The sequence below is a fragment of the Eptatretus burgeri genome, chromosome 5, assembly GCF_056783735.1.
Source record: "Eptatretus burgeri isolate ZD-2024b chromosome 5, Ebu_testis_v1, whole genome shotgun sequence".
Taxonomy (NCBI): Eukaryota; Metazoa; Chordata; class Myxini; order Myxiniformes; family Myxinidae; genus Eptatretus; species Eptatretus burgeri.
Genome location: NC_140965.1, coordinates 101015669 through 101026489, shown reverse-complemented (window position 1 = coordinate 101026489; position 10821 = coordinate 101015669). Strand labels below are relative to the sequence as shown.

The following is a 10821-nucleotide window of genomic DNA, read 5'->3' as shown; positions in this document are numbered from 1 at the left end:
CAGGAAACATGTCATTCACCATTATCAATTTAATGTTTTACTTTCTCACTAATTGTGACATTTGTGTGTTTCTGCACTGTTCACTTGTCTCTGTCGGTGTAGAGATCATCATGAAGCTTCTCAGAGCTGCTTCTCCTGATGGTGCGGACCTGCCAGATGAGACTTTGCGCCGTGTGGAGTTTGCTCTTTTGGTGATGTTGAAATTCAGCTTTGCTATTACTGCTAGTAAGTATCATTATGATGAATGATGGCATTCGGAAAGCATTTCCGATACTTTAATCTACGTATTCATTTTACTCAATAGTTCCTTGATTCATCGCATGAGTTATTATTTTAAAAGTAAAATAAATGGAATTTCCGGTTCCTGGTTGCTCAAAGTGCAAGTCGAACTTGCAGCTACTCCTTCCACTTCAATCAAATGAAGCTAATTTTTCTGGACCAGATCATTGTGTTTCTCTGTTATATTTTCGTCCATATCTTGCTTTGTGTATTTTCATCAAAAGTTTTCCATGTTAAATCACACCTTATTGTCGATATTGTTAAATCCGTTTTCATGTTGGCTTGGACGACTCCTTGGATAACCAGGAGCTAAATTGTTTTGATTTTGAGGTTGTTTGTCGTTCCATTTTTTTTCTGTTTTTTTTCTTTTCCCAAAGATACGTGTGTATATATATATATATATATATATATATATATATATATATATATATATATATATATATATATATATATATATATATATATATATATATATATATACATATATATATATACTCCACCTGCCTTATTCGTCCGCTGATGCCACCTACCTCACCTCCTCCTTGCCTGCCTGTTCCGCCAACTCTCTGGACCTGGACTTTTTTTCTCGTCCTTTCTGCCTCTTTAATGTTATTATATTTCCCTTTGCTTCAAAAAACAAATAAACAAACGAACAACAAAAGCTCTTTCACGACAAAACACAATCTCATTCTGCCTTCTACTTGCACTTCCTGTGCCACTTTCTTTACCTGTTCTTTTTCTCACTATCTTCATTGAAGAAAACGCTTCTTCCTTCTTACTTTAATTTTAAAAACTTTAAAAAACATCCTCCTTTTTTCTTTTGGTTTAAATTGTGTTTTCTAATCCACAGGCCTCTACATACATCATGCCCCTAAACATCTTGGCTGGAGCAAACAAGTATGGGGGACTTTATATTGTGTGAGCCATTTATTTTATGTATTTTAAAACCGATTTGTGGAATCGAGAATGTGTTTTGTCTCAATCGGCACAGCGCCAGTCTGGCCTGGTTGTTATATAGATATTTACATATCGGGGGTGCTCTCTGGCCGGGTGTTGAGTCTTCATCTTGACTGATTGCTGCTCGATGTCTGCATTAAACCTGATTGGATCTAACCCTGACTGTGTGGTGTCTACCTAAGAAGTACTGATGTGGTGACAGCGTTTCATCTCGCACTTTTTTAAAAATCAGTTTCCGGATTACACCCGGCAGGTGAGCATCGGAAAAAGGACTGACTTTGGGATCCCTATGTTATAACAGTGATTGAAATGACAGTGTCTGAAGATGGTGGCCTATAGTAGCGCACAAAAACAGTGGTCTCTCTCCAAAAATGACATGTTGCCATTGTTCAAATGCTGGCGACAGAACATATTGTAATGTTATCATTGGATTCGAACTTTTCCCCATTCCTTTTATATGGTATCAACTAGGTGAAGAACTCTGGTCTTTTCCCACTTCATGATGGTGCTGAGACTCAGAATGGCCAGAAAGCACAACAGAAGGTAGCTCATCTGAAACTAATGTTTGACCAAATTGCCAATTTTTCTCCCCTCATCTCAAGATCTGCAATTGTAAAGAACTCCACTTTACTGGCTTCACTCTGGCAGGCAATTCATATGCACTTTGGTTTCCAGCCATCAGAGCTCATTTCCTCCACTTTGATCCCATACACTTTTTGAGTGACGAATACTCTGAGGATTTGTTTCAGCAACTCACTGCATTCATCGATGATAGCCTGTTAAGAACAGATGTCCCAATAACTCATCGTGGTGAGTCAGCATCAATCAATGAAGAGTTGTCTCCAACACTAGAAAACCTTATTGTGTTAACATGGCTTAGCTTGAGCCATCCAGATCTAGCCCAGCTGGTCGAGCAATGTTATGGGACTGAGTTGAGGTCTCCAACATTAGCCTCAATCAAACCTGAGATATCACTCAACATGTACTCACTCCTTGCTGAAGTTGCTTCTATGGCTGATGCTACAGTCATGAGGTCAGCAGTAACTAAACCATCCTTTCGAACCCTCTCCAAACCCCAACAGCAGCCGTAGCGATCTCCATCACAGCCATCTCGACCGAGTGGCAAACGATCACCTCCATGGTGTCCCTTACACAAAGAGGAAAGTTGCCATGACAATCATTTTCTAAGTCGTTGTCGCTTCCTCCCAACATTGGACTAGGTATTCTTCTGCAGCATTCGTCAGATCTGTGGCAGGGACCACTATGATCATTATTCCGATAGTGACCTTGACGACCATGATGAGCCTTCATTAACTATAGACACAACGACCAGGCACCTGCATATTTCCACAAGGCATGTGTATACCAATTGCTCACCAATTCTATTTGCCTGCTACAACAACCACGCTATACCCATAATGCTGGACACTGTTGCCAAAATTAACTTAGTTTGTGCAACATTGGCCAACCATATTGGCCTCACCATATCAGTCTCAGAAAGTACACAGCATGCTTACCAAGCAGATGGTGTGAGCCCCCTGGATGTCGTTGGTGAAACCTATGTTGAACTCGACAGGGCTGATCACATTTTGGCACTTAATGTCTTGACTGTTTCAGATGTCAATGTAGACATCCTCATGGGAACTCCTTTCATGTCTCAAATTGACATTATTATTCACCCCACACGGTGGCTCATTTGCATCGGCGATCATGATCAGTGCATGTACGGTGATTTGTCCCCTAAGACAGGAGGGTCTCTTCAATCGGCCGAACACAAGTTGATCTACGCTCCCCAGTGACTACAACCACAACATGGCCCGGCAAATTCCTTGAAACCCTTTCAGACATCCCCAGGACCATGATGTGTTCCGATGTCGCCAATGAGCCCAGTCCGATATCTCTGTTTACATGAGACTCATCACCCATGCTGGTGTGGCCTCAACCTGACATGCAGAGTGTATGCGGCCGCATTCACATTCGCATTCCTAATTGGAATACAAGTCCCATCGCTTTCAAGCGATATTCCCATTTCGGCATCGTGAATGCTTCCCTAATCTCTGAGGTTGTGAGCCCCCCCCCCTCCAGTGTTAAGTGTGCACCGCCACTTTCACCTCATGCCTCTGTTGACACTACCCACGTTGATCTTGACAACACCCTAGCAATGGATATTATGGCAAAGTTCACCTCCCTCCATCGTGAGTTCTCACCTAATTTTGACCCTAAATCATCGGTTATAATGGCGCTGTTAGGATCATTCATGCCATTGGCAATATGGACCCGACTAAACACCCACAGCACAAGGGTCCTCTCCCCGATCACGCCTCATTGACCTGCAAGCCAAGTTTGATGAGTTGGAATCTATCGGCGTGTTCGTTAAACATGAAGATGGGAAAGTTGAATCTGAAGATGGGAAAGCTGAATCTGAAGATGGGAAAGCTGAATCTGAATCTGAAGATGTTAAATCTGAAGACGCCGAATTGTCTGAATTGTCTGTTTGTGTGTGGAGTATGTTAACCCCATGCTCCTTATCAAAAAGTCCGGTAGTGGATCTCGACTTGTCACTGCGTTCAGGGATATTGGCTGCAACAGCAAATCACAACCATCATTAATGCCTTGTGTGGAGTCCATTCTCCGCACCATTGCGGGTTGGTCCAATATTATCGTATTCTACTTGTCTCAGGCCTTTGTATAGATTCCACTCATGAAGTATTCTGTGAAATAATGTGATATTGTCATCCCATTCCATGGGAATTGTGGTTATGCCCAGTCTGACATGGGCATACCAGGCTCCGAGACGGCAATGGAGGAGCTGATGTGTTGCATTCTTGGAGATGTCCTTGAGGCTCACTCTGTTGCCAAAATAGCAGATGACTTATTCTGTGGCACAGATTCACCTGAGGAACTATTCAAAGTTTGGTCTGCTGTGCTTCATATCTTGGATAAATGCGACTTTCGACTCTCAGCCACAAAAACTGTTATCTGCCCAAAATCCCCCACTATCCTAAGATGGGTATGGTCTTCGAGTCATGTGGGGGTTCATCGTCACCAAGTCGCCACTCTAAGTTCCTGCCATTCACCTACCACGACGAAAAGTCTTCAGTCCATTGGTGATGCTTACTTGCGCATGTTTTACGGAATGTGGGTGGCTACCTTGTTGTCCCCCTTGGACGATGTTTGTGCTGGCCGACCCTCAAGGGACTGTGTGTTGTGGACTGACGAATTGAATGCTGCTCTGGCTTAAGCTCAGGCAGCCCTTCAGGGACATTGCTCAACAACCTTACCTAAAATGTCGGATCAGTTGTAGATTGTTACTGACAGATCTACCACGCACGCTGGCATCAACACCACATTGTATGTGGCATGTGGTGACGGATGCAGGGTGATTGTACGTGGTGATGGATCTGCCATGAGCATCGGCATTGGCGCCACATTGTATGTGGTATGCAATGGAAAACCTTTGCCCACTGGTTTCTTCAGCACGAGAACGAAGAAACACCAGGTGTCCTGTCTATTGCCCTCTGTATCCCCCCTCCCCCCGAACTGTCGTTACCTGCCTTCCCAGATCGTGTCAAAATGGCTCAACAGGTGATTATGTTCTTGAAGCCTCCAATGACCTTCACCAGGGCTCATGTACATCCTTGTCAGGTCAGGTATGGGAGCATGTGCCAGAACAGCGCGTCGCTGCGTCCACTTTCCGCCGGTACTCCAGGGGCCTCCGTCTGGCCATCCCCCAGGCAGATGCCAGGCCCATCCCCATATCCTTGAGATGATGGTCAACCTGTTGCAACCATGAGGCACGTGGTCGGCCCACTGGCCTCCTCCACTCATGAGACTCCCTCGCTGAGAGAATCTGGTGAGCAGGATCAGCATCAGGAAAACGAGCCACATGTCCATACAGCCGCAACTGACGCTCACGGACTATGCAGGGAACAAATCTCATCCGAGTCTCTCTCAGCAACCGCTCGTTGGACAAAAAATCCGACCAGCGATAGCCAAGGATTCTCCGAAGAGACCTGGTGCCAAAGGAATTAAGTCTCCGTCTCAGATCCTTGGTCAGAGTCCAAGTCTCGCACCCATAGAGCAAGACTGGAAGTACCAAGGACCTGAAGACTCGGACTTTCGTCCTCCCGCACAGGTACCGGCAGCGTCACACCCCATGATCCAGTGAATCCATGACTCCCCAGGCCCGACCCAGACGTCTATTGACCTCTGACTCGCAGCCAGCAGAGAGTTGAATATCACTGCCAAGGTAAGTGAATCTCTCCACGACCTCAACATCCTCACCACAAACAGACACAGACAGGACAGCAGCATCCAAGATGAAACCGAAAGCCTGGATCTTAGTTTTGACCCAAGAAACCCGTAATCCCAATGGCTCCGACTCCTCATTCAGCACCTCGAGGGCCCCCAAGAGGATGTCTAAAGTCTCTGCAAAGATGACTGCATCATCTGCAAAATCAAGGTCCGTGATCTTGACATTCCCAAATGATGCACCACAACTTGATCTCTCTGACATCCTACCTAAAATCCAGTCCATACAAGTGCTGAAAAGTGTGGGGGCAAGTACACATCCCTGACGAACTCCAGTAACAACTGGAAATAAGTCAGAGATGGTACCACCACACTTCACAGCACTCTCAGTACCAGAGTAGAGTTCAGACATCAGATCGATCAGTTTTGGTGGCACCCCACGAAGACCAAGAATCCTCCAGAGGACATCCCGATTCACTGAATCGAACGCTTTACAGAGATCAACATAGGCTGCAAGCAGCCCCTGCCAAAACTCTCGCCTGCGTTCGATGAGGACACTAAGTGCAAGGATACGGTCAATCGTTGACCTCTTTGGTGTAAAGCCTGACTGCTCTGGACGCTGGTGCTCAAGCAGATGGTGGCGAACCCTATCAAGAATTATCTGAGCAAAGACCTTGCCCGGCACTGAGAGCAGCGTCACCCCTCGGTAGTTGTTGCAGTCTTGGCGATCACCCTTCCCTTTCCAGAGAGGGACAACAAGGCCCCTCTTCCAGTCAGTTGGGATGATGCCTGTGTTCCAGGCAGAGCACAAAACTGCATGCAACGACACGAGTGCAGCATTTCCACCAGCCTTGAGAAGTTCGGCATAGATGTCACAGATCCCTGGAGCTTTGCCCCGTTTCAACTGGTTCACCGCAGCCCGTGTTTCCACAAGCGAAGGTGGACCACAGTTGATTCGAGGGTCAGCAACAGGGATTGTAACACCCTTGACGTCCAACTCGACAGCTGGGGGATCAGCCTGGTACAACCGCTCAAAGTCACCGCCCAGCGGGCCTTCACTTCAGACTCCTCTGTCAAGAGCCTACCACTCTCTGCTCGAACTGCAGTGCTCTGAGGGATGGGCTTGGATGAACCTAATGCGCGAATTCCCCTGTAAGCGGGACGAGAATCACCTGTCCACAGGTGATGCTCTACCCCCTCACAGATTCCTCGCACATAGGCCTCCTTGTCCACCCTCAGTGCACGTACAGTTTTACGCCTCAGCTCCCTGAACAGCTCAGCTCTGCCATTCAGCCTGGCCCTGCGACTCTGGTCAATGGTATCCAGTGTCCCTTGAGAGACAAAATTCTTCTTTGCCCTGCGGTGAGCTCCAAGGCATCCACCGGCAACATCAAGGACGGTGGTCTTGAAGGCGCTCCACAACTCTTCAGGAACCCCCAAAGCACCCAGACCCCCCAAGTGTCCACTCAGCCTGTTCGCAAACTCCTCAGCTACTCTCTCATCCCTGAGCTTGTCAACATCCAGCCTAGGCTGGGATGGTACCATTCTCCAGGATTTAAGGTGCAGCTTTAGAGTTGCTACAACAAGCCTGTGGTCAGTATTGAGGAACTGAGCACTCCGGTAGACCCTGCAGTTCTGGATCATCCTCCAACGACCGTCAATGAGGACATGGTCAATCTCCTTTGCCACACCGCCAGCGTTGGAATACCAAGTCCAGCGATGAGATTGTGGGCGCTGAAACCATGAACCAGCCACCCTAAGTCCATGACTTCTTGCAAAGTAAAGGAACTTAGTGCTATTCGGGTTCATAGTTCCTGACCCATGGGGACCAACACACACCTCATAACCATCCCTATCAGTTACATCCTTGCCTACACCATTGTCACCATCCCCTGTGCCTCGACGCTCTGGCCGATTGCGTAGGCAGCCTGCAATATATGGCCGATTATGTTGAGTAACCACAATGCAGTCCTGCACTTTCACTGTGGCATTTACATCTGTTGGCTGAACCTCTTGTAAGCTTCACACATCACGTTTTGTTACTGTTTTTTAAAATTACATTTCCAGTCAGTTTTTGTAACGGTCCATTTGTAATGGAATGCATAACGTGGGAGAGAAGGAGACGATCACGCCATTCTGGACTGGTTGTTATATGGGTATGTACATATAGGGGGCACTCTCGGGCATCCGGGTATCGAGTCTCCATCTTAACCAAGTGCTGTTATTTGTCAGAATTAAACCCAATTGGATGTAAACCTCACTGTGTCATGTCTACCTAACATGTACTGATGCAATGCATCCGGTACACGTGACCAGCTGATCCCCATCTCTCGGGCAGAGTGGAAAAGGCGCGATCTGTGTCCCCCTTATCGAGAGCATTGTGTGAAGATGTTCCAAACTTCTGGAACCATTTTTTTTTCACGAATAATCACTGACAACAATAAAGCTCATGAAGGGAGCTCATCGACACTTTTTATCAGGTGTTGTTTTCGTCATGGCAGGATATTATATTCGCCCTCCCCACAAGCAAGCCAGTGAGGGGTGTTGGTGGAGTCGCCGACAACCTGACCACGCGGCAGGTAGCAATGGGTTACCTGTTACCAGTGGCAGTCCTAAAAGACTGAACTGACTTAAATACTTGTGAGAGTTAACATCTTCTCTCATGAACCTTGCACGCCCGTAGAACCTCCTTGGGTGACACCTTATCCTGTGTAAATAGGAGTTTCTTACTGAGCACAATGTCCGAATCTTATAGCACCATCTCCCCTTTGTGGAGGTCTCCAACTGAAATTGCCATTTTTACCCTCGCTGAAGGAGAGAGTCTTGCATTTGGTTCCATTTGTTTGTTACTTGGCAATTTTTTTAAATTTATGACAGGTATGTTGATCACCTCCATTTGTTTGTGTGTTTGTGTGTTTGTTTGTGTGTTTGTGTGTTTGTTTGTGTGTTTGTGTGTTTGTTTGTGTTTGTGTGTTTGTCTGTCCGCTTCCCTCCAGCCCAAACCACTCAACCGACCCTTCTGAAATTTTCAGAGATTAATGTCACCAACCCTGCGACGTTTCCTCATTGAAGTTTCGTAAAACTTGGTCGACCGAAAAGGTCTACATAGGCCAATTTGAGCCAAATTTTCAAAAATCCTCGAATTTCATCCGATTGACTTCAAATTTGAACAGGATTTGCATATCAGGTCTGTGAATTCAAACACCGATTACTTTTGAGGTTATCCTAGTTCAAAAGGTCAACATTGGCCATAAGGTCAACCCAAAATAGGCCAGATTTCAAAATTGTTTCAAAAATTGTCAATTTTCATCCAATTGACTTGAAATTTGAAGATCATTTGCATACCAGGTCGTTAATTCAACCACCCATTAATTTTGAGATCAACGTCGACCAAAAGGCCAATTTTGGCCAAATTGGGCCAAATTTTCTCAAGTCCTCAATTTTCATCCGATTGACTTGAAATTTGAAGAGCATTTTCATGTCAGGTCACTGAATTCAAACACCTGTAAATTTTGAGGTAACAGGCCAAGAGGTCAAAAGAGGCCAAAAGACCGATTTGGGCCAAATTTTCTATATCCTCAATTTTCATCCGATTCAGTTGGAATTTGAAATGGATTTACATATCAGGTTACTGAATTCAACCACCTATTATTTTTGTGGTCAACATAGACCAAAATGTCAACATAGGCCGAATTTCTAAAATCCTCAATTTTAATCCAATTAACTTTAAATTTGAAAAGCATTTGCATATCAGGTTACTGAATTAAACCACCTACTAATTTTGAGGTAAGCATAGGCCAAAAGGTCTACATAGGCCAATCGGCAAATTTGGGCCAAATTTTCTAAAATCCTCAATTTTCATCCCATTGACTTGAATTTAAAGAGCATTTTCATGTCAGGTTGCTGATTTCAAACACTTATTAATTTTGAGGTAAACATAGGTCAAAATGTCAAAATAGGCCAAAAGGCCAATTTGGGCCAAATTTCTAAGTCCTCAATTTTCATCCGATTCAGTTGAAATTTGAAAAGGATTTACAAATTAGTTCACTGAATTCAACCACCAACTATTTTTGTGGTCAACATCGGCAAAAAGGCCAATATAAACCAAAAGGCCAACATGAACCAAAAGGTCAACATAGGCCAAATTTCTAAAAATCCTCAATTTTAATCCAATTAACATGAAATTTGAAGATCATTTGCATATCAGGTTCCAGAAATGAACCACCTACTAATTTTTAGGTAAACATATGCCAAAAGGTCTACATAGGCCAATTTGACCAAATTTTCTAAAATCCTCAATTTTTGTCTGATTGACTTGAAATTTGAAGAGCATTTACATCTCAGGTTACGGAAATGAACCACCTACTAATGTTGAGGTAAACATAGGCCAAAAGGCCAATTTGGACCAAATTTTCTAAAATCCTCAATTTTCATCTGATTGACTTGAAATTTGAAGAGCATTTTCATGTCAGTTTGCTGAATCCAACGACCAATTAATTTTAAGGTCAAAAGGTGAATACAGGCCTAATTTCTGAAATTGATAGATTGGGCTAAAAACTAATTATATCACTATACCTCAAAAAGTTGTGGACGAGTTATGACAAAACAAGGTGGATGAGTTGAATAGGTGACAAGAACAAGCGGATTGGATTTTGGTTCAGATCCAGTCCATCAGTGGGATAGTAAACGTGAAATGTTCCACCTGGCAGAGGTATGCATGCTCCCGAGTGCCATTCTATTTTGTGCTGTTTTGCCAAGTTGTCACATGATGAGTGATTTTTCGTTTGTTTGTTTGTTCGTCTGTTTGTCCGCACAGAACTTTAGTATTTTTCTCCACAACCGCTTGTCAGATTGAGACAATTTTCACCATTGGTGCGACCTCTTTTCGTATGTTTTAATGATAATTAGGATGTAATATTGTTGCGGAAATGGGCCCTTAGTGGGTTATTAAATATAGGATTAGCCCAGATCCCCCCTTAAATGCATGTTTAGCCAGGTTGTTTGGTAATCGGACATTACATGTGTGTCGGGAGGTGTAGCAGGCTGTCCAGTGTTCGTACAGTGGTGGTGTACCGAGAGGCGCCTTGCTTCTTTTTCCTTCCCTCCTAACTAGCCCTGCCCAGCGCCCTGACATACTCAGTCAACAAGACGTGTCAGCAGCCCATTGGCGGGGAGTGGCTGCAGACTCGAATGATGGACCAATCGCGTGTCCCCGGAGGCGGTCCAAAAAGAGCGAGTCCCAAGAAGCAAGGGAGTAACTGCGTGAGTGTCGAGTCGGGATCGGCTGTATGAAGGGAGAAACTGCTTCTGTCGAGTCCGCGATCTGCTGTATAA

The 10821-nt window shown here is 44.8% G+C and overlaps 2 protein-coding genes across 3 annotated transcripts in view; both read left to right on the top strand.

Moving 5' to 3' along the window:
* Positions 1 to 10821, top strand: part of LOC147027062 (uncharacterized) — a 514850-nt gene that overhangs the window by 391330 nt on the left and 112699 nt on the right. The window lies entirely within an intron of this gene.
* LOC147027063 (uncharacterized) overlaps positions 1 to 10821 on the top strand; it is a 209948-nt gene that overhangs the window by 109723 nt on the left and 89404 nt on the right. Inside the window, exon 5 of the mRNA XM_085883227.1 lies at positions 103 to 225. Within this exon, the coding sequence (XP_085739353.1) occupies positions 103 to 225 (123 nt within the window). The remainder of the gene's footprint in view (positions 1 to 102; positions 226 to 10821) is intronic.